At 36.1% G+C, this 25,323-nt stretch overlaps 1 protein-coding gene across 2 annotated transcripts; it reads right to left on the bottom strand.

Moving 5' to 3' along the window:
* Positions 1-3,145: 3,145 nt before the first annotated feature.
* Positions 3,146-24,031, bottom strand: LOC125656998 (uncharacterized). 2 transcript variants are annotated; one of them, XM_048887631.2, is made up of 6 exons: positions 23,686-24,031; positions 17,648-17,804; positions 15,250-15,395; positions 13,141-13,270; positions 10,967-11,105; positions 3,146-3,950 (listed from the first exon to the last, which is right to left on the bottom strand). In XM_048887631.2, the coding sequence occupies exons 1-6, from the start codon at positions 23,744-23,746 to the stop codon at positions 3,792-3,794; spliced, it is 792 nt and encodes a 263-aa protein (XP_048743588.1). In that variant the 5' UTR covers positions 23,747-24,031; the 3' UTR covers positions 3,146-3,791. The 2 variants fall into 2 exon arrangements, with proteins under 2 accessions (XP_048743588.1, XP_048743589.1); XM_048887632.2 differs by lacking the exon at positions 23,686-24,031 and adding an exon at positions 20,665-20,811.
* Positions 24,032-25,323: the final 1,292 nt, after the last annotated feature.

Here is a 25,323-nt window from a genome sequence, read left to right as displayed (position 1 = left end):
AATAGCACTGAGACACCCTCTCCCCCCCCCCCCCTTCCACCCAATTGCAAGGGGGAAAATAGCGCTGAGACATCCTCCCCCCCCCCCCCCCCCCCGCCTCCACCCAATTGCAAGGGGGGGGGGGGAATAGCACTGAGACATCCCCCGCCTCCACCCAATTGCAAGGGGGAAAATAGCGCTGAGACATCCCCCCACCTCCGTCCAATTGCAAGGGGGGAAAATAGCACTTAGACATCCCCCCCCCCCCCGCCTCCACCCAATTGCAAGGGGGGGGGGGGGGGGAAATAGCGCTGAGACATCCCGCCTCCACCCAATTGCAAGGGGGGAAAATAGCACTGAGGTGTCTTTTTGAATGAGCACCAAGCAACCATGATTACAAATTACATTGTAGTGGTTTGTTTTATGTCCTGTCGGCAATTTTTTGCCCATATCGAGACGTCGTCAGCTGTAGGTGAAGTACCACAAATTTAGACCTATACTTGGCGCTCACGGCCGTATTAATGGTTCTGTAACGTGCCATCTCTTATCCAGAAACCTTGCTTCTCACCTCTAAATACCGAGGGTTTGGCGAAGGAGCAATGACTAGCTATATATTTTGTTAGGTTTAACGCGGACATGGCACGAGCGGGGTCAGCTGGGGGTCAAACTCACGGCCGTCCGATTACGATTGATTGATTGTATATTGTTTAATGTCCCTCTCCAGAATCTTTAACTCATACGGAGACGTCACAATTGTCGGTGAAGGGCTGCAAAATTTAGGCCTATGCTAGGCCTTATGGCCATTGAACAGGGAGGGATCTTTATCTCGCCACACCTGCTGTGACGCGGGACCTTTTGGTTTTACGGTCTCGTCGGAAGGACCGCCCCATTTAGTCGCCTCTTACGGCAAGCATGGGGTACTGAAGGCCTATTCTAACGCGGATCTCTATGGGATCCAGATTACGAAGCGAACACTGTACCACTGAACAATCGTGACAGGTTATTACAAAATAGGGGAAGTGTAATTGGGGGGGGGGGGAGGTGAAGATCTTTTTAATGAAAACTTCTAATTGTTTTCCCTTGCTTAACTTTCTAATATTTGATAGAACAGATTATAATATCAGGAGTACCGGAAGGGGGCACAACAGGGGGTCCAAAGTGTTGCATAGAAATATTAGATAAATGTCAAATATTTAATAAAGCACAATAGGGGGTCGAAAGTGTTACATAGAAATATTAGATAAATATCGTCAAATATTTTATAAAGTACAAGTTGGTTATAATTTATGGAGTAAATATAGAAACTTGCTACTGTAATTCGATGTGGATTCAAGTTTGTATGTATGTATGTATCATTGAATGGATAACTATTTGTTTTTAGAAATGGTTTATGAATATGGAAACATGCTTATAGGATGTTGTTTTAAGTTTGTTCAAACTGGAATCCTTGTTTTCCAGGAGGGGTCCAGAGTTTACAAACGAGACACAGTTGTATATCGTATTAATCTTTTTTCTTTAAAAAGAAAAAAGGGGGGGGGGGGTTACCGAATTTAGATAATTGTTGTCCTTTGATACAGTTAGGTTCACAATGGGTTAATTCACGTGAAATCATATGAAAACAATTGTGAAGGTTTTGTTTTTTAAACAGAAGACATCCAAATTATGAATGAGTAGCAACCAATTTTCACTGCATGTACAAACACGGTTCCATTGACTAGGAGAAGGATACAGATAATGATGGCTAATCATGAATATTGTGTTACATTGTGAACTGCCGGGGTGAGCGATGTGGTCTGCGGGCCTATTGCTCCATTAGATAATGAATATGTCTAATATTGAGGACTTTTGAAATGTACAGGCGTCGACTGATTCGTGTAATAACAGCATTTCTGTTTACAAACATGATTAATTCAGATCATAAGCACCCTGGAGTTAATTGGTTTGAAAATGTGGTCAGCGTAGATAAATTATTTATAGAGTGATAAGCACGATATTCGAGCTGTTCCTAGGGGTCTGGTGTATCGATTTACCGAAAACGAGGAGAATTATCAAAAACAAGGGTCGAACACCAGAAAGCAAGATGTCTGATTATATCGATACACGTATTTACTCTCCAAAATGTAGGATTTGATTGAACGCACGGGGGTACGGTGATAGGATTTATGTCTCGAAGCGTTATTTCTTGTAGATCCGGGCAACCGTAATCTGTCTCTCTTTCTCTCTCTCCGTCTCTTTCTCTCTCTCGCTCTCTCTCTCTCTCTCCGTCTCTCTGTCTCTCCCCATAAATAAGCATGACTGGTGTTCATTGGTTAATCTGTGCCGTACCTCCTTTCTTAATAACATGACGGTACGTTATTAATTCTAAATAATCGGCATATTTCAAACTCTTTGAGATTTTGTGATACATTTGGTGTGTATCTGAAAGAGAGAGAGAGGGAGTGTTTTTGTTTTATAAAGAATTATGTGTACCATGTGAAAGTTACCTATATATGTAGGTTATTTAAACGTTGATGTTTTACATGTAAAACATCCAGATGATGGGGTATTAGATTCATAAGCACTCTTACAGACCAGTGTTTTGAACAACATTAAATTCTCTGTCAGACGATAGTTGGTAATTATCTGTCATCCAGGTCCATTATCTTTAACTTTAAAGACCCAACACGTGTATATCACTCCAAAGGGAGCACAAATTTTGATGGATTGGCGCACATGTCATAAATAGGTGATAAGTCGTACAGGTGAGATGTACCGTTATTATATAATCAAGGTACATTCTGTGTCTGATTTATGTGCCGTTTTCTTTGATTGTGCAGTTTGAATATATGCAAATTGTAGGAAAGATATACTTTATTGTTTTTGGGACTGTGACGTCAGTAAAATTTATTGTTCTTGGGACTGTGACGTCAATGAAATGACTAATTGTTCTGCCTCTCTTAGGAAAGGTCGTGGGGATTTTATGAGAATCTCAGATGTTATTGAAATTCTTTTTTCCTTCCCGCCCGTACCCCCTCCTCCTCCTCCATAAAGTGTTCAGCTCAATGGTCACTTCCACACCAGTGACGTCATTTGACTCCACTTCCGGAACGATACTTGATTTTAGAGTACTCGGAAAATACCAAATAAACCTTTTAACTTGTACATTCTATAAAATTATATAAACTAATTTTGATGTATTTTCAGTCGTTTTATTGAAACAAATTCATACATCTCTTTACAAATGTATTTATGGTAACAATAAAGCAAATGTGCACATTGTTTGATTTGATCAGCGGACTAGAGCACAGAGAAGGCCGACATAGCACGTGTTTGATGTGAACTTGGAGTTTGTAAGACTTTTAAGAAAATAGAGAACAGTGCATAGGTTCTAAAGCAGCATCACAGATAGGGTTTTAGTATAGCTTTAAGCTAACAACATGAAATCAATGATGACAGTACACGAGTGACATACACAAATTCCTATAACAATTCTACTTTGTGAATAGCCAACAAACATTTTTAAAATATTTTAGGGAAAACTACTTATTACAGGAAATGCAGGTGTAATGAAAGTAGTCACTATTTAGATTTTGCCAGATCCAACCACCGGGGCAAGTCCTACACTCAACGTTTCTTTAGAATCCCTTGTGTTAACACCCCGACACGGCATTTCTAGGTCTACAAAGTTCTATCAATTTTCGTATTTTGTCACAGACAAAATTATTGGACATCTCTATATATCACGTGGCCAAAATCTTCAGTAAAGCCAGTGTTTGATGCTTATTTCCGGTCCTGTATATCCGGGTAATTGAATCTCGTACATCTAAGTTACGTCATGAAAAACCAAGAAGTATTATAAATACCACTAATAATGAAATCAACGTTCGATTTGGCAAATAATTGCTATTAACTGTGTTTGTTCCATCGCGTCCTTGGTTACCAGATCGGCGACCATTTTGAAACTGCGAAGACGTTGTATTCTGACTAGAAACCTGAAAGAAAAAAAAGGACAGTTTTGATTCAAGATTTTTTGACGTTTATGTTCACTGTCATATTAATATCATTCTCCATTTTAAGAAAATAAAAATATCAAGTTGTAGAATCTTACGTCCTATCCCACGTCATCGTATTACACACTAAATTATATATATATATACATGTATATATATATATATATATATATATATATATATATATTACTCTCGGAGTATAAGTAATCAATTCATATGAAGGTTTTTTTTTATTGTTCAGTAATATTGTAATATTGACAAAAAGAAATTAAACAACGAGACTTTCGTGATGAAAAGTCCAGCTTTTTCCACAAAGCTACAACGTTTGGGCGATATCGATTATAGATCAGTGGAGATATATCAGAACTTCATGACAATTTAAAAAAGAACACTTTTATAAAAACATTCGCTAACCAACACGCATGCTAACACCGTTAAATGTCTTTCTTTGAAAATATACGTGTTTTGCTTCCGGAAAATGTAAAGGAAATGTCAGTCTTGTTATGTATTGACAACTGGAGCAACCTTATTCAGACAATTTGTGCAGACTTCAAAAAAGAAAAAAGCGCGAACAGGTGAAGAGAATATTTCCACAAGCAATTGTTGTACACAATATGTCGTGTATTATCAGTTGTTAGTTAGTATTCGTCAGGTGCAGAAAATGGAGGTTTTCTCTGGATTTTTATAGCTCGTCCGTAATGACAAAGGCTAATGGAAAAGTTCTGGTGCATGTCCTTTCATTGTCCTCGTCTCGGTACCTGTCATAATCTATATGTTGATTCTATTTTTGATATCAAGTGAAAAATGTTCTCGTATAATTTTAAAAAGATTTTCTCTTGTATCTGTCAGCAATGAATGTCGTAATTCCCCCATCTCGTATCAGATAAAACTCCAGGCTCCAGGGCCATTAGAAATTAGACGTGCTCGCTTTTGATCTTCTTAGTCTTCACTTTTATAAAAGGAACTCATAGCGAAAAAGTGAGACTGAGATTTAAAAAAGAAAAGAAAAAGTGAGACAGATAAAAATAAGAAAACGTGAGACTGAGATAAAAAGAGAAAACGTGAGACTAAGACAAGGAGAAAGGTGAGACTGAGATAAAAAGAGAAAACGTGAGACTGAGACAAGGAGAAAAGGTGAGACTGAGATAAAAAGAGAAAACGAGAGACTGAGACAAGGAGAAAAGGTGAGACTGAGATAAAAAGAGAAAACGAGAGACTGAGATAAAAAACGAAAATGCGAGATAGATAAAAAGAGAAAACGCGAGAATGAGATAAAAAGAGAAAAAGTGAGTCTGAGATAGAGAAAATGCGAGACGGAAATAAAAACGGAAAGAAAAAAATGGGACTGAGATAAAAGTAAAGGTGAACTCATCTAAGTTTTATGACCTAGGAGCAGGATCTAATCCCACCAACACGTGATATTGTGAGGGATCTAATCCCACCGAACACGTGATATTGTGAGGGATCTAATCCCACCGAACGTGTGATATTGTGAAGGATCTAATCCCACCGAACGTGTGATATTGTGAAGGATCTAATCCCACCGAACGTGTGATATTGTGAAGGATCTAATCCCACCGAACGTGTGATATTGTGAAGGATCTAATCCCACCGAACGTGTGATATTGTGAAGGATCTAATCCCACCGAACGTGTGATATTGTGAAGGATCTAATCCCACCGAACGTGTGATATTGTGAAGGATCTAATCCCACCGAACACGTGATATTGTGAAGGATCTGATCCCACCGAACACGTGATTGTGTTGTATGATGTGTATTGTGTTGTATGATGTGTATTGTGTTGTATGATGTGTATTGTGTTGTATGATGTGTATTGTGTTGTGTGATGTGTATTGTGTTGTATGATGTGTATTGTGTTGTATGATGTGTATTGTGTTGTATGATGTGTATTGTGTTGTGTGATGTGTATTCTGTTGTATGATGTGTACTGTGTTGTGTGATGTGTATTGTGTTGTGTATGGTGTTGTGTGATGTGTATTGTGTTGTATGATGTGTACTGTGTTGTATGATGTGTATTGTGTTGTATGATGTGTATTCTGTTGCATGATGTGTACTGTGTTGTATGATGTGTATTCTGTTGTATGATGTGTATTGTGTTGTATGATGTGTATTGTGTTGTGTGATGTGTATTGTGTTGTATGATGTGTATTGTGTTGTATGATGTGTATTGTGTTGTATGATGTGTATTGTGTTGTGTGATGTGTATTCTGTTGTATGATGTGTACTGTGTTGTGTGATGTGTATTGTGTTGTGTATGGTGTTGTGTGATGTGTATTGTGTTGTATGATGTGTATTATGTTGTATGATGTGTACTGTGTTGTATGATGTGTATTCTGTTGCATGATGTGTACTGTGTTGTATGATGTGTATTCTGTTGTATGATGTGTATTGTGTTGTATGATGTGTATTGTGTTGTATGATGTGTATTGTGTTGTGTGATGTGTATTGTGTTGTGTGATGTGTATTCTGTTGTATGATGTGTATTGTGTTGTATGATGTGTACTGTGTTGTATGATGTGTATTGTGTTGTATGATGTGTATTATGTCGTATGATGTGTATTCTGTTGTATGATGTGTATTGTGTTGTGTGATGTGTATTGTGTTATATTGTGTTGTGTGATGTGCATTGTGTTGTATTGTGTTGTGTGATGTGTATTGTGTTGTATGATGTGTATTGTGTTGTGTGATGTGTATTGTGTTGTATTGTGTTGTATTATGTTGTATGATGTGTATTGTGTTGTATGATGTGTATTGTGTTGTGTGATGTGTATTGTGTTGTATGATGTGTATTGTGTTGTGTATTGTGTTGTATGATGTGTATTCTGTTGTATGCTGTGTATTATGTCGTATGATGTGTATTCTGTTGTATGATGTGTATTGTGTTGTGTGATGTGTATTGTGTTGTGTGATGTGTATTGTGTTGTATGATGTGTATTGTGTTGTGTATTGTGTTGTATGATGTGTATTGTGTTGTATGTGTATTGTGTTGTATGATGTGTATTGTGTTGTATTGTGTTGTATGATGTGTATTATGTTGTATGATGTGTATTGTGTTGTGTGATGTGCATTGTGTCGTATGATGTGTATTGTGTTGTATGCTGTGTATTATGTCGTATGATGTGTATTCTGTTGTATGATGTGTATTGTGTTGTATGATGTGTATTGTGTTGTATGATGTGTATTGTGTTGTGTGATGTGTATTGTGTTGTATGCTGTGTATTGTGTTGTGTGATGTGTATTGTGTTGTATGATGTGTATTGTGTTGTGTGATGTGTATTGTGTGTTGTATGATGTTTATTGTGTTGTGTGATGTGTATTGTGTTGTATTGTGTTGTATGATGTGTATTGTGTTGTATGATGTATATTGTGTTGTATGCTGTGTATTGTGTTGTGTGATGTGTATTGTGTTGTATTGTGTTGTATGATGTGTATTGTGTTGTGTGATGTGTATTCTGTTGTATGATGTGAATTGTGTTGTGTGATGTGTATTATGTTTTATGATGTGTATTGTGTTGTATGATGTGTATTGTGTTGTATGATGTGTAATGTGTAGTATGATGTGTATTGTGTTGTATGATGTGTATTCTGTTGCATGATGTGTATTGTGTTGTATGATGTGTATTGTGTTGTATGATGTGTATTGTGTTGTATTGTGTTGTATGATGTGTATTGTGTTGTGTGATGTGTATTCTGTTGTATGATGTGTATTGTGTTGTATGATGTGTAATGTGTAGTATGATGTGTATTGTGTTGTGTGATGTGTATTGTGTTGTATGATGTGTATTGTGTTGTATGATGTGTATTGTGTTGTATGATGTGTATTGTGTTGTATTGTGTTGTGTGATGTGTATTCTGTTGTATGATGTGTATTGTGTTGTATTGTGTTGTATGATGTGTATTGTGTTGTATGATGTGTATTGTGTTGTATTGTGTTGTATGATATGTATTGTGTTGTATGATGTGTATTGTGTTGTATGGTGTGTATTGTGTTGTATGATGTGTATTCTGTTGTATGATGTGTATTGTGTTGTGTGATGTGTATTGTGTTGTATGATGTGTATTGTGTTGTATGATGTGTATTGTGTTGTATGATGTGTATTGTGTTGTATGATGTGTATTATGTTGTATGATGTGTATTGTGTTGTATTATGTTGTATGATGTGTATTGTGTTGTATGATGTGTATTATGTTGTATGATGTGTATTATGTTGTATGATGTGTATTGTGTTGTATTATGTTGTATGATGTGTATTGTGTTGTATTGTGTTGTATGATGTGTATTGTGTTGTATTATGTTGTATGATGTGTATTGTGTTGTATGATGTGTATTGTGTTGTATGATGTGCATTGTGTTGTATGATGTGTATTGTGTTGTATTGTGTTGTGTGATGTGTATTGTGTTGCTGATGTGTATTGTGTTGTATGATGTGTATTATGTTGTATGATGTGTATTGTGTTGTGTGATGTGTATTGTGTTGTATGATGTGTATTGTGTTGTATGATGTGTATTGTATTGTGTTGTGTGATGTGTATTGTGTTGTATGATGTGTATTGTGTTGTGTATGGTGTTGTGTGATGTGTATTGTGTTGTATGATGTGTATGGTGTTGTATGATGTGTATTGTGTTGTATGATGTGTATTGTGTTGTATGATGTGTATTGTGTGTTGTATGATGTGTATTGTGTTGTATTGTGTTGTGTGATGTGTATTGTGTGTTGTATGATGTGTATTGTGTTGTGTGATGTGTATTCTGTTGTATGATGTGTATTGTGTTGTATGATGTGTATTGTGTTTTATTGTGTTGTATGATGTGTATTGTGTTGTATGATGTTGTATGATGTGTATTGTGTTGTATGATGTGTATTACGTTGTATGATGTTTATTGTGTTGTGTGATGTGTATTGTGTTGTATGATGTGTACTGTGTTGTGTGATGTGTATTGTGTGTTGTATGATGTGTATTGTGTTGTATGATGTGTATTGTGTTGTATTCTGTTGTATGATGTGTATTGTGTTGTATGATGTGTATTATGTTGTATGATGTTTATTGTGTTGTGTGATGTGTATTGTGTTGTATGATGTGTATTGTGTTGTATTGTGTTGTATGATGTGTATTATGTTGTATGATGTGTATTGTGTTGTATGATGTGTATTGTGTTGTATGATGTGTATTATGTTGTATGATGTGTATTGTGTTGTATGATGTGTATTCTGTTGTATGATGGGAACTGTGTTGGAATGCTGTCTTTTAAAATACGTAGTATCCTTTATGATAAATGATAGTATATTTGATGACCTTTTCAACATATTAGAGGACAGTTTCATATTGTTTCCCCTACACGAATGACAAAAAGAAATAATAATAATAATAAAAATCGTAAAAAATGTGTCATACATGAACGGTTGTAATATGTCTTCTGTCCGCCCAAGGTCTATTCATTTAAAAAATATATAAAAGGTTTGTCGTACACAGCTTACGACTCTCGTAGTGATAAATGTGTTTTTGAACATTAATGCTCATAACATATGTCTTAATTTACTCTTCAAAGTGGAGAAAGATTAAATAGACCACTTAAAGAATTAAGTTTATATTTTTATTTTAAATTAGTTTGGAAGCTATTAATCAAAGTAATCTATGAAAATCATCAGCAATCGGGAGATATCCCTCCGCGTCATACCTTTATATTTTCAGACCGTATTAAATTGGAAGCACCAGTGCACACAAGATGCCAGTTGGTTATGAGTATGAAAATAAACATTTTTTTTAAAAGCACCTTTTTAATACACTGCAGGTAAGATCGCGTAGCAATTATTGTCAGCAGTTTCCTTTACTTTAACATCTTCGTTTCCTATAAATCTTCATTTCAATGTGAATGCAAGGTTACATGTAACTCCGACTTGGCACGTCAAACAATCAAATTCTATCGACAGGAATACATTTATTGTCTTGTAAAACTCTTTCTTTGCTTCCAAAAGATACCGTGTTCTTACTTGCCAATTGCGAATTACCGTGTCTGATTATTTGATTAAATCATTCTATTGAATAATAGGACTGGCTAAAATTAGATTGCCAAGGCAAAATCAGATTATATATGCTAAAAAGAACTTTACTGGGATACCACCAAGTTATGTTTTATGCCATCTTATTTCATTTTTCTTTTCTTTGCTCTAAACGGTTTTTATAATTGTAAATGGGGTTAAAGGTGAATTAAGTTTCTGAAATTAGTATATCCTGAGCAGACCTTTTTTTTTTTTTTTTGGAAAACATTGCCATACTTAAATCTCTATATCGATAAGGCCACTTCATTCATAATTGTTTCGACATTTTTAAATTGCGTAACAATTGAGACAATAAGTATTGCAACACATCAGCAATACGTGTATAAATGATGAGATATTTCTATAACTCCGTTGATACGGTACAAATCACATGACCAACTGCATTTCACATCTCTATGAAGTCATCTTATTAATTAAAGCGAAAACCACTATTATCATTAATAGATTACACTTGATAACTTGGTCTGGCTATCATGTAAATTTGCAGTGTAAACAGATTTATCACGTGCACCCTATTAGCTTATCAAATTTGTTTGGCTATATAATGTAGAAAGACTCGCCACGCTTCAGGCTCATTATTACCTTTGTTTGATATTAACGTAGACTAAACAGAATGATCAACTTATTGACTTATTACATTGTTTTGGCTATAACGTAGACACTTGTGTAATTATCCTGATCACACATCAGACACATTACATTGGTTGGGCTGTTATAATGACGCACACTTACAGTGTAATCCTGATCACACACAGACACATTACATTGGTTGGACTGTTATAATGACGCACACTTACAGTGTAATCATGATCACACATCAGACACATTACATTGGTTGGACTGTTATAATGACGCACACTTACAGTGTAATCATGATCACACATCAGACACATTACATTGGTTGGGCTGGTACTTACAGTGTAAGCAGACTTGTCGCACCTCAGGCTTCCCCGGATAAGAAGCCGCACTAGTTTGTCCTTTAGTGAAATGGCTTCTTTACTGCATTGTTCCGCGATCAGAGCGGCACCCATACAGTCCGATAGCCTGTCTATATCCCTACAAATGACAAGAAATCCAATTATTTGTTTATATCTATGTTACTTGTTCTTCTGTGATAAACCCATGCCTCGAATCAACGCAGGTTATTCCACTTTTCTCGTCGCGGTAGCTCAGTGGTAGAGCGTTCGCTTCGTAACCGGGAGGTCACGAGTTCGATTCCCATTCGTGTCATAGCCGCGTCAAACCTATAACATTAAAATAGGTAGTGGTTATTGCTCCTTCGACAAACACTCGGTATTTAGAAGTGAGAACCGCGTGTCTTTTGGATATGACCTTAAAAAAGGAGGTTCCATGTCGCGACAGGCATTGGCACGATAAAGAACCCTCACTACTACGGCTCTGAGCGCTAAGCGTAGGTCTAAATTTGTGGTGCTTCACCTACATCTGGTTGACGTCTCAATAGGAGTGAAAAATTCTCGACGGGACGTAAAACAATCAATCGTTCCGTCTCATTGTTTACTAATGTTTTGTGAATGATCCGTCTACTTGAAGATGTTCTAATCTAACATGTTTTCGATAAAACACTGGCCTTTCAAATTGATATCAGAAAGCTTTATATGTTGCAAAATAAAAATATAAGGAAGAGAGACGTAGTTTGTTTGTATCAGGAAGTTATATACATTGTAACCGATGGAGACAGAAGAATTTGTATAATGCTAACCTAATTGCAAAAGACACGAGGCTTGCTTTACCTGATGTAGGCCATGTGTCGTAAGTTTACACCTAAGCCTGGAGCTGTGGGTCAAAGCAGAAAGCTTCAGGTCAAATCACTAAGGGTTCTTTAGCGTACCAACGCCCGCCGCGACACGGGACCTCGCTTTTTAAGGTCTGCTACTCTCACTGTTAAATGCAGATCGTTACGCGTAAGAACAGAAACTATCTAATTTTAGGTCAAAGGTGTGACGTGGGGTCAAAGGTGTGACGTGGGGGTCAAAGGTGTGACGTGGTTTAGGTAGGTACGGGGTTCCAACCCAGGACTCCCTGGTCACGAATCGCACGCTCTAACCACTGAGCCACTGTGACTGCTGTCCAGTCCGAGCGTGACGTCAGTGATGGGAGAAATAGATTGTAACAAAATAGTACGATCGACATTTAAAATAAATATGTACCTTTCATACATTTATGTCAAATCATGTCTTTTCTTTATCATTTTATAATTAACATTGATCACGGTTTATTGTCAATACGATGCTTTCTCTGCCTGCGAAGTACAAAAAAAAATATTCTAGTGCAAGATAGTAGAAAATGAATAGTGTCGTCAGCTTTCATTGAGTGACGAAAACTAATAATCGTATAAATTTTGAGAATCCTAAGAATTTTTTAACCCGGTGTTGGAGAAACCGAATGTGATGTTCACCTCGACGACACGTGCAGGCGACGAAAACGTTCCTTCTTTTTTTTCGAGTTTGTTAGTTATCGGAAAGTACGGAATTATTCGATCAATTAATAAGAATTATTATCCTGAAAAAATTTAATACACTCATGGATATTTATCTCGGGTACTGAGAACTAACCGTACTGATAAGATAATCGTGTTATTTACTGGTAATTAAAATCACAAAACCCTTTAATTAGTGCCGCTTTTGAATTGTCCTCAAATTTCATTTCATATGTTTATGTTGTAATGGACAGAAGTAAATTCATTCTAATTCTTTAAAAAAATCAACGCGATTTTAAATAAGCGTTAGCGCTCCATGGAGTATCCCGTCGTGAGGCGCTGTGCACAGTTCATAACCATGTTACCCTCAGGCATTGTCAGAAATAAAATTGATTTTTTTCCCCTATTGATATATTATCTGTCAAATTTCCCAGCCGTTAGAAGAGACTTACTACAGTGTATATCTATTAAGATTCATACGCATTTTGTTCGCATCTGTATCGCGTTCATGAAGAAATGGCTATCGTTACTATTGGTAAAGATACAGGAGGCAAAAACATTGGGAATGTAGATATTTTGTGATGAACGTTATGAGTTCAATGCATAAAAGTAAATTTTTATACGAAATGATAACTGCCGTTAAAATGTACTCACCCACAGAATTCCGTGACAGAACTCGGATCTAATTCCGTTATTATCCGGACGGAAGAATTCATTACTTCTTTGAAACATCTTTCATTAGCTACTCCTGATTTTTCGTAGCAAACTCTGTTTCGTGCATATACTAAAACGAAAGATATTCAGAAATTAAAAGAATGTGGAGGAGATAGAATATTCTGTTTTGTACATATACTAAAACGAAAGATATTCAGAAATTAAATATCCGCATGTATTACTAATTATTTCGATCAATTATCAGGGTACACTGTAAGAATTTTAGAACCCTGTAGAGTCGCCGGTTGTGGTTTACCGTGTGTGTGATATTTTATATGTACAATAATATGAAAGATACAGGTGCATGTATAATGCATGTCACACCACGTGAAATTTACATCTATATATATAAAACGAAAATCAACGAGAAAATTCTATCTTCTGATAAATAAAGATGAAATGTGCACTAGTAATGAATTGGATAATTTGATTTTGAAAATGAAAAGAATCTCAATATTAGATAGAGCTAAAGGAATTCTAGAGAAATGCTTGTGTGCGCTGCACATCAACTCCACATCGTAATTAATTAATTAATAACAGAAAAACGTCCATTGTTTTATTTATCTGTGGTATTCAGACTATTGATTCAATTGCTTATCCACAATTTCTAATCACAAATGTAATGAAACCTAGAAGCCGAAATTGACGAAATAAAACATTTTTTGTTAAAGTACACGTTCTTTCTGAACCCCTATGCAGTTTACTTTTGATAAAGCCAGTCTTCAACATTCCAGAAATCGCCGCGCTAACCAAATCTTAGAACACACTGTCTCTAATAATATAAATACATATTTCTCTTTATGAAGATGGCGCCACGATTCATGTCAAACTAATGATTTTCTATTCCATGGGAGAGGCTGTGTTTAATTCAGTATAGACCGGTCTGTGTGTTCGCTCCGTTCCGGCAATCCACTTTTTTTTTTTATTGGAGAGGGTTGTTAGCGTTACCGTCTCTGCACACAATTATTACATTAAACGCAAGTTTGGTATTTGATGGCTGATCTCCGATTGTGAAAAATCAACATAAGTTGGTATATGTGCGATATTATCGCGATAATTACACGAAAATTGCATAACGCATTGATTTTTAGAACAACAGATCTCTTTTGGAGGAGCGAGGCGCTTTGATTTATAAAGGTTTTAAAGGGCCCATGGATGCCTTTTTGACAAAATCATCTGAAGTATAACAAAAGATGTTTCTAATAAGTTCGGTATAAGAAGGGGTTGTCTTAATACATAAAAGCATATCTTTTTCGATTATCTTGGTATGTTCGGGACTCGGGGCATTTCCTCCTATAAGTTTCTTTTAATCAAGAATTTATTTTATCATAGGCGGAGATCCTTTCAAAAATATGAATTAATTATATTAGATCATCAAAAATAAAACGCCTTTAAGTTTGTAATCCTTCAATTTACATTCTTTGCGGTTCAAATATTACAGTGGACTGATTTAACAGGCTGTCACAGTTAGCTACGTGCATTTGCATTTGAAATTTAAGTGTCTCGTAAGAAACATGCCACAAACACTAGTCTGTCATGACTTACAGTGATCAGCTGTCAATCAAAATTTCGACAACTTATTTGTATTCAAGATTTAAAATCGTTTTTCTAGTTCTGAAGATTGAAAAGTATATTTTTGGGGGGGAAAGACGGAAGTTTTTGTTGAGCTCACCACAAAGATTATACTATACCAGTTAGAGATCAGAGAAAAAAGCAAACAATAAACAGGGCCTATTTCAAAGTACATCACATTGGTTTTCTGAGAGCGTTGTGGTAAATGGTAATTATAATTCAGTCTTTTTCCTGTTCGAATTGTTCCAATTTACAAATTAGATAGATCTTAATAATGATAAATGTCTGAAGTGTTTTCCAGCAGCAGTCAATGTTCAGTGTCGTTGTAGATCGGATAGGAATGGGTTATATTAACAGATTTCATTTGTTAATCACTATTCCCCAAAGGCAATGGATAAGAAATAAAACCAATCAATTCAACCTTAGAATATACTCGGATTCCGAAAAGCTTCGAAAGAATTGCACATGCGCACATACCCTCATAAAAAGAATCGTCTCTGCAGAGCTTGTTTAATTCGGCTACTGCTAGGGGGAGTTTACCAAGTTCCTCGTCTATAACAGCGGTGTCTTGTGTACAGCTGGACTTCAGGTCAGCAACACAAGAAAGTCCAGACTTGAATGCTCTGAAAATTAGAAAGAGGGGTAGTCTTAAGTTTTAGGAAAGCGGTGACAATAATTTTTTATTAACGGCCTGAACATTTACATCACGCTGTTGGTGGTGTGGTCGTCGTTGTAGGTGATAATGTCAGATTTTGTTGTCGGTGGTGATAATGTCATATTTTGTTGTAGGTGGTGGTGATGTCAGATTTTGTTGTCGGTGGTGGTGATAATGTCAGATTTTGTTGTCGGTGGTGGTAGTGCTAATGTCAGATTTTGTTGTAGGTGGTGGTGATGTCAGATTTTGTTGTCGGTGGTGGTGATAATGTCAGATTTTGTTGTTGTCGGTGGTGGTGGTGGTGATAATATAAGATTTTGCTGTAGGTGGTGGTGATGTCAGATGTTGTTGTCGGTGGTGGTGATGTCAGATTTTGTGGTGGTGGTGGTGATGATAATGTCAGATTTTATTGTCGGTGGTGGTGATAATGTCAGATTTTGTGGTGGTGGTGGTGATAATGTCAGATTTTGTTGTTGTCGGTGGTGTTGATGATACTAAGTTGATGTAAGTGATGGTGCGTATATTTATGGGGTGTTTTTATTTCTGCTAATTCAACTGTCACCGTGGGAGACCTCGCCAGTGTGCACTTTTGAAGACTTTAATCTCGTTACAGTAAGTGAGAGAAGGGAGGTATACAGCCGAATATTCAATAACAATTAATAAGATTGATCGACATGTATTATTCATAAAGAATACCTTACATCCTACAAATTAGATAACTTTTGGAAAATATCCATGCAGTGAAACATACTGTATATGTATATGTAAATCAAAATCTATTTTACATAGTTTACAAACTCCCTTTATTTTCCGGAATAGGTTTTCAATATGTGGTGACCTTTTAATTGGAAGATTCTACTGAACAGCCGTCTCCCTCACACGCCGTTCACCTTCCTTCTGTGCTTGAGAATGAAATTGCACATAAGAGATTTTCTCTAAATATTTTGGTTGTTCCTAATGTTTTGTAAGTTTCATTAAAAAGAAAAACACATTACAAACAGGGTCCCTCCTTTCAAGGTGCACTACAACACAGTCATTCTAAACTTGAAAAGCTTTTATCTTTGTTTACACGATTTACTTTCGTTTTCCTTTCTGAAATATTTTGCCAGTGTTTTCTTGTTTAAAGAAGACTCCATTTGAGATGTTTGGGCGATGGGTTTGGTTAAAAGACTATGACAAACCAATGTCTTAACTTGGAATTGTTTAGTTCTGATTTCAGTTGAAGAGCACCCGTGGTTGACCAAAGAGCCCTTGTGATAATGCGACCAAAATATGCGAGCGAAACGCACGTTTTGCTTGTCTAACAGCCATTAATGGAAAAGATCAATTTGTCTTTAGTTTGAATGTGCACGAACTCTCCTAATTTTGAGGGGGCTTTTAAGGATATTGAAATCTTTTTCAACTTAGCGAAAGAAAGGAGTACATGTCATTTATTTCTCTTGCATTTTATTTGGCTTGCCCAAACAAAACCCGTATATTTTGTCAATGACTATTCTGTAGCATATTTTTACTTGTGGCAACTCTGGCCAGGAATTAAAAATTGCAATTAATACTGTTTGACTGCCTGTAAACATGAAATGGGCGGATAGAGAGAATTGGGTAATTAGTTGATGGAAGTCTGAATTAGGCGGTACGTCTCCCCCACCCACAACTACAATATCTCGGAAGTTAAATGGTTTGGCTAAATAGGGTTTTTGTTAATTTTATTCACCCTTTGCCTAAAAGTCGGTTGACAATGAGCTAATATTTCCCTTAGCCATAGGCCGACAAGAAACATCAAAGTGCATTGATAAATCATAAATCATAAAGGTAGTTATATAACTCCGTTAATTCACGAGATCGATCGTCCTCCCCAATCATTAAGTTGTTCAGTGTAACTTGCTGACGGGGAATTTAAATATCGTAGCGAATAGGTTTAACTTAAAGTGACACCGCTCAGTTAAAGTTCCCAAGATCAAATCAGATTCTGATATATTGCAAAAGTACAAATTTGTTGATCAATTGATATATATTTTTCAATGTGACATTATTATTTTTGTTCTCTTTTGAATTAGCATGTTACTAAAGAATTGTTTATAGAAGGTTTTCATTTATCTTAGCACAAATTTGTACATGCGTTGTGCTTTGTAGAATTTAGTTTGAGGCAGACTGATTTCAGGACATACATTTTCCTCTGTTCGTCTCGTGGTAGTTTGATACGTGTAGGATGTATGTACGTACGTGCAGAGAAGCCGTATGTTTTCGGCGTCCACCCCTGATATAATTGTGTTTTGGGGGGCCAGGATACCCCTTATCTTCATTTCATACTCCCGGAAGCAGGTTTTGGTGTGACCTTTGACATCATCGGGACAAGTGCTGGACGCATAATACGGGAGATCTAAAAAAAGGAAAAAAAGAGCAATGCTTAGTCATTTCAGTTTTAGACATAATACAGTCTACTCCGGATATAATGAAATCCAGGGGACCGACCTGAATTGTTCATTATATCCAAAGTTCAATATAACCAATGCTGAACTACACAAATATTGCTACTGGGGGATTTATTTTAACTTCAATATAACATATATTTCAATATAACCGACTTCAATATAAGTGGAGTGGACTGTAGTACGAAAACAGCTGATGTCACTGTAATAAGAACTGCACAATAAAGGGACCCGAAACTCTTTTATTTTTTCATGGTGACGAGCTCCGGTTCTGTTGCCCGAGTCTATAATGTATATACGTATCATGGCGCTGTGTATTGTATATTATTCACCGACATACCATGCTTCATCTTTGTTATTCTGGTGTTTCTTATTATAGTAAATGTCCTAAGCATGACGTATGTCATTTGTTAGGAGAGGCAGTATGCCGAGAATGTACATGTAGAGTAATGTTACAACCATAAAAACTAGCAGATGTATTATCAAAATAACTGTAACGAATTAGTGCAGTCTACGTAATGTGAACAAGTAATTAATGCCGTATTAAGTCTATTTGATACATTGTATTGATTGGCCTTGCAGCAAAGTATATGTTTCATAAAACTGAATGTACTATGTAACTGCTATCGATGGCACCACGTGGACTACTTGTGCCTTGTCAGCCAAGTAATCCACAAATCATAGTGACTGTGACAACACGCTAGACGACCAAAGACTGCATGATGTATTAGTACATAAAGTAGTTAGTCCTACACGTGTTTATGTATACCAGTGCGCATGCGCTAGTACTAAGGAAATAAAAGAGGGTTTCTTATATGTATTCCTACCAAATTGTTTGAGTATTAATGAGAATGAATCTATATCAAATGAAAATTAAAAAATGTTAAATGTTGTACTATTTGAGAGAGAGAGAGAGAGAGAGAGAGAGAGAGAGAGAGAGAGAGAGAGAGAGAGAGAGAGAATTTTCATGTTCTTTTTTCCTCATTTTATAAACTGTATTTTAAGAAACATGTAATGTACTGTATGCATGTAAATAAACATGTTCATTTATACTATTATATCACTACATGTATTTTTGTGTATATTATATTACTACATGTATATTTGTGTATATTATATCACTACATGTATATTTGTGTATATTATATCACTACATGTATATTTATGTTTATCATATACTTGGTCATGATTATGCGGATTCTGCACATCGCGATACGGGTGAAAACTACGTAGTAAATCAAAGTTTTTACCATAGTAAATCAATGTATCAAGGTTAGCAATGTATCAAATGTTTCTTGATTTATCTCTAAAGTGCAATAAATTAACCCGCATGTGATAAAAAGAGTAGTACCATAGTGTAAAAACAGCCCTCGAGCCCTATATCATACCACCACCCCACCCCCCCCCCCCACCCCCCCCCCTCAAAAACATTATACTGCATGTATACAAGATTTATCAATAAGTATCAAAAAGCGTAGTATATGATAAATAGAATATTACATACTAAAATCCATATCATATGTCATATCAGCCCTCGGGCCCCATATCAACCCTTGGGCCTTCGGCACTCGGGCTGATATGGACCACTTGGGCTGATATGAAATACGCTATGGATATTAGCGTGTAATATTCTCTATACAGTTGTTTATCAATATACTACACGTATATTTATGTATATTATATTACTACATGTATATTTGTGTGTATTATATTACTACATGTATATTTATGTATATTATATTACTACATGTATATTTATGTATATTATATTACTACATGTATATTTATGTATATTATATTACTAGATATATATTTGTGTATATCAAATTACTACATGTATATCTGTGTATATGCAGTGTTTACCATGTTATTCCTGACTTTCTACTTTGCAGAGCAAAACATCAGACAAAGCACTCACGAAAACAATAAGACCATTGCTCTTTATGCGATTTGGTATAAAGGCATAACCTTTCGTATCATTTGAAACATGCCGTAATTTGTCTTTTTTATACTTAATTTACTGGAACATGTACGTAATTAAGTATATATAATTATGTAGATATCTTTTGTCCATATTCTTCATGTGTATGAAAGCTTTGCAGACGACTTGTTTCGTGACCTCTGTTGACCTGTCATGCTCTCACAAACAATACAAAGAATTGAGCATTACGAGGCCTCTGGTGACATTAATGTACGGCGACTGTCACCGTCATGCCGTCTCTACAAATACCTCTGCCGCCCGAATTTCTAGATCGAAATCAGCTAGTTTGTCTCCGATGAGAATATTATAATTTATCACAGATTCACACGGGCTGGCTCATGGGGGAACAAAAAAACATTTAAATATAGTACCTACGGATTTCGGACAAAATTATCCAATTTATAAAAACTAATAATGAAAAACATGTACTGTGGGTGTACTTGTAAGTTTTCTTCCCGCATATAGAATTTACAGATATAATTATTACTAATTAATATGACGGGAAAATGTAATACCATGTCAATTGTTCGGTATTTGGAGATTGTACAGAAGCAGGATTTACATTTAGCATTTTCAAGTCGATCTGACGGGCTTTCCAAATATTATTTGGTAAAACTATTTAGTCACGGGCTCTTCCCCAAGGGCGACCGGGAACAAAACACAAGCCGACAAATAAATTCCATGCAGTTGATACGCTCGGTTTTATTATTGGCAATACACTTAAATGCGCAAAAGAATAGACTTAATTCTCATCTTTGAAATTAAACAAGGCGTAAGCAATAGGCTCATTTTGATAAATATGACTGTGGGGTACAAACAAATATACGTACGATAAAACTGAATTGGTCGCCAGTTGATTCCGTAAATGCTGGGCTAATTCCTCCTATCAGACGAAACAGGGATTAGAACTGGACGACCATGCCCCTGAAGTGGGGATTAGCGGGGTCAGACGATTAGTGAAATAGAGGAGTCAGAGCGGTGGAGGCGCCGATAGTATGTAGTGGGTAGTACATACGGGACGGGAAGTAATGGACTTTGACAATATTTAGACACGGGAATCACTCTGACTGCGGAGGCGACTGCACGATCATTATGTCTATTGAAAATATTTGTGCACATGAAACATGTACAATTTCATACGCAAATATTGTAGAAACAGAGACGGCAGACACGTCTGTAGGTTAAGTTTATGGGTTTTCCGTCGGTAAAATATTAATCAAATTCAATAAGGCACTAATTCAATTTAATGATTTAATAAAGATCGCTAGCTCCTGGATAAACGGTAGTGCAGAGGAAAGGGTGATAGTAATAGATAAATAGAGAGAGAGAGATAGATAGAGAGATAGATAGAGAGATAGATAGATAGAGGGGGGAGATAGAGAGAGAGATTTGAGGATATAGGTACGAGAAAGCTCTGAATTTACTCTATTATGAGTGTTTGCCTGTCTTTCGTGACCTTGACATGAAGTGACCATCACTTTCATACCTATACACGCGTTTTTATATCTGAATGTATAAAAAAAAATCCCCAAGTATCTCAGAATAGTAGAAATATTCATAGCAGTAAGTATCTCTCTCTCTCTCTCTCTCTCTCTCTCTCTCTCTCTCTCTCTCTCTCTCTCTCTCATAACATATTGGAATGTTTTCATTCCGGAGGAAAAACTAATTGTTTGCGCTTACATATATACTGAAAAATAATTGTACTTATGTATATAATTTGCCGAGATTTTATTTTAATGATTATTCTGAATTGATCGATTGTTACGTTTTATGCATAACAGGAAATATCACTGAAAAAATAACCTCAATAAATTCTTCTAGGAATGTCTATGCTCATTGTTTTGTAGGCGTTCAAAAAAATAATAAAAGATAAGGTAAAGTTGATGGAATATTTGGAACAAAAATGACTGAATTCCATTGTAAAAATGTTGGTACCTTGGTTAAAAAGCAAGTGCTTTGGAATATCGAAACATCGAATAATAACATAAAAATGTTTGTAACGTTACATAGAGTCAGATTCCTACAGATATCACGGCTGATATAGTCGGAGTGTGTTGGGATCAATATATAATTTATCTTCAGGCGTAGACTTTATCTGACTACAGAGGTCCGAGCAGTATTGGACTTACCAGTATACAAGTCATAGTCGTTAGAAAATGGATGAATATAGACACTAGCGGAAAAAGAGAAGGAGGAAGTTAAAATGTCTACTCACTCCCTCCCTCCCTCTCTCTCTCTCTCTTTTTCTCTGAGGGAAATATAAGAACCGCAATATTGATGAAGATGGACACATGCAAAGGGGGAGACGGAAGGCGCTGTACGGACCCAGTAGTCTCTACTTGAAATCTTATAAACAGAACAGGCGAACATAATTCGTTTGATAAAAGCCAGGGGGCCGGGAAGCTTGAGTGGGGCTTTGTCGTGATAAACATCGATCTGCCTGAATAGAAAATTTTTATATAAACTTAGACAGGCATCTGCCTCGCTCGCTTTTAACGCAGTCAGGCAATACACAACAAATATTTAGCAATTGTGAAGACATCTTATATAGAATACAGAAAGCGCACTGCATTCTCAATAAAAAAAATCTACATTTCGTTATCCCGAAATTTAAACGCTCATAATTTTTTTTTATATATATTAACATGTATCAATGATTTGATGACCTCGAAGCGAAGCAACGTAGGTTCCCAATATGATTATGATCACACAAATCTCTATGCAAAATTATTGCATTCATTCTGTAATCAATGTAAGGTACTCGTAGCTACACGACATTGTAATTTAATTTGCTAATTGAAAGATGTATAGGAAAATAGTTAAAAATCGTACAGCGACGGAAAGTGACGAATTGTGTCATAGGTCTATATCTGGCGGAGTGTTATCGATTTGAGGGGGTTATCATAAACCTCGGGGGTTACCAGGACCGACATCTCACGTGTAAGGGTAAGGATGAAGTGATCACATGGTCTGAATAATGAAAACGCTGATAGAATTCAATACGAAACGTTAGAGGTACATACGAAAATCGCGTGTCAAGAATTAGAATAGACATTGGCTCGGATGTAATGATTCATTACACTAATTCAAAAATCAATTTATAAGTTAATGAAATTCATAAATAGGAAAGCGATTAAAGACACGGAAGAATTCTATTATGTTTGAAATCTATTAACTCCAAGGTATGTTTAAGATATAATTATCATGTTAGGTAGGATCAGAGTGGCAGAAGGGGACTACGTCGTGTGAATGATAGAAAATAGAGAAAAGATTTCTGCGTCAAAATAAAACACACAATTTACAGCAATTTACTGAGAAAGATTTAAATGACGAACACGCTTTTATGTACTTTAAAGAACCATTTATTTGTAATGCTTTGTTAAGTGTGACAGGGACGGTTTAAGCAATTTCGGACAAATCAATTATGGGTGGATAAATTCTATTTTTGTAATGATTTCCGACACGCTAGAGAAATGCCGGAGGTTTATCTGTACACTATGAATTGTGTATTCAATTTGAAATATCTTATTTGCATGTAAAAACAAAAATGATGGTATGACTAAGTTCCTGTTGATGGCAAACGAAATTTAAGCACATATAATCAGAAAATAATTTCATATGAAATTGATTTAAAAAAGGAAACAGTTTTGAACATCCGTAGCGTTGATTGATATAAAAGAAAATGCTCCATTTTGAAAGAAAAAAATCGTTTAGCGTGTTTCATGGGCTTAAGTGCTTAGATCGACCGCTAGGTGAGACATAGGAAAGAAGATAACAAGTAGATTATTTCTGGAATTTACATAAACACATGAATTTGCTCGATAAATCTCTCAGGTGCAATAAATACTTACAGATGCAAAAGAACAGCAGTTTGAATTTATACCACAGAAAAGTTAAATCCAGTGGTGACATCCTTGTTTGAAAACTGATCACCGTAATTCCTACTTTTCAGGTTAATTAAATTTAGGTTTCATCTCTCATTTCGCAGCGATGGACCGACATGGTATTTTGGTCGTCTGTAAGCGTAAAAGTCCCAGGTGAAAACGAAGAACCCGCGACGATACGATTCGCCAGCGTGTTCCGTGAACCGTGACGATGGCTCGTGAACCGGCAGTGCTGACGGATTTGTTGACTAGTAAACAAACTGTAGTGGCGTGTGGCGCTGCTCCTGTTAAGTGTTCCGGATTGTGAATCGCCTTGGCGCGTGGCGAATTACGCTGGAGTTGTTGTATGAATAAAATATGAACCAAAAATCAACGTTTCAGAACTGGGGGAATTATTTCAGATATAACAACAAATGATTTTGATGGAAGTAATGTAGACATGTGGGGATTGTAAATTTGTATTGTATATAATGAAATACCGTGTATTTACTCCACTTATATTGAAGTAAAGTTTCTTATATTGAACAATCTATTATACTGAAGTCAAATAAATCTTCAGAAAAATTATTTATTCAGTTCAACAGAGTTTGCATATAATGAAGAATTAATGTCACTCCCCTGAATTTTTTCATATTTGGAGAAGATTGCATTGCTGATAATAATAACAATGATGATGATGATGTTGACGACGACGACGACGATGATGATGAGGAGGAGGAGGAGGAGGAGGAGGACGAGGCTGATATTGTCGTGTTGTGATCTATCGTATAGTTGTCCTTTCCTAAATACAGATTTAGTGACATGAAAATGCACTCAAAAGGAACAACCATAAACCCGAACCCTGTTAAAAATGAAGTTTGTATAAAGAGCGACGACTCCGCATGAAGCCGCGGGAGATTGTGAACCTATGATTGGCGAGAATGATATGAGAGATGAATAAATGTGTTGTAAAAAATAAAATATGAAATTAATGGCTGCCGTCAGTTTTCTGCATAAAAGAAATGAAGCACCTAGATTAGTAACGTCAGATATGACATGATGTGTCTGTTTCGATTACAAACAGAAAATCCCTCATTTTTCTTGGAGTGGGGCATTCCAGCGGTCTCCTGGAGACGTGGCGAGCGGAGAGGTGAAGTTAAGGTAGAGTTGACGAGATCAAGACACTTAATCCTGTGGGAAAGCAATGGATAAATAGACTCGGTGTGTAGATGGATTTATTGGAATTCTAAATTATAGTGCTTGAAATTTGATTAAATTTTTATATACATGTATAGTGTTTTTAGAAAAATGACACGTATGTTGTGTGTGTGTATATACATATATATATACATGTTCATAAGATGGTTGAAAAAAAGAAGAAAAACCACCTAAATATCCCCAAGAAAGAGAAATCTGTATAAGATTTTGAATTGTCTGCATAAATCGGAATTTCAAAGAAAATGTAGCTTGATATTAATTGATTGATCAAACACCCTGATAGACAGAACATGTTTCCTATAATAATAATGCTAAAAAGCAGATACACTGGCTTGTTAAAATAAGATGTTAGAAGATTATCGAAGACGATAGCTGGCGACAAAGCGGGGATGTGGTGGTTTGTTTTGA

Source organism: Ostrea edulis, chromosome 7 (genome assembly GCF_947568905.1).
Source record: "Ostrea edulis chromosome 7, xbOstEdul1.1, whole genome shotgun sequence".
NCBI classification, from domain to species: Eukaryota; Metazoa; Mollusca; class Bivalvia; order Ostreida; family Ostreidae; genus Ostrea; species Ostrea edulis.
The sequence above is the reverse complement of the archived record's forward strand: the minus strand, read 5'-3'. Positions and strand labels throughout refer to the sequence as shown.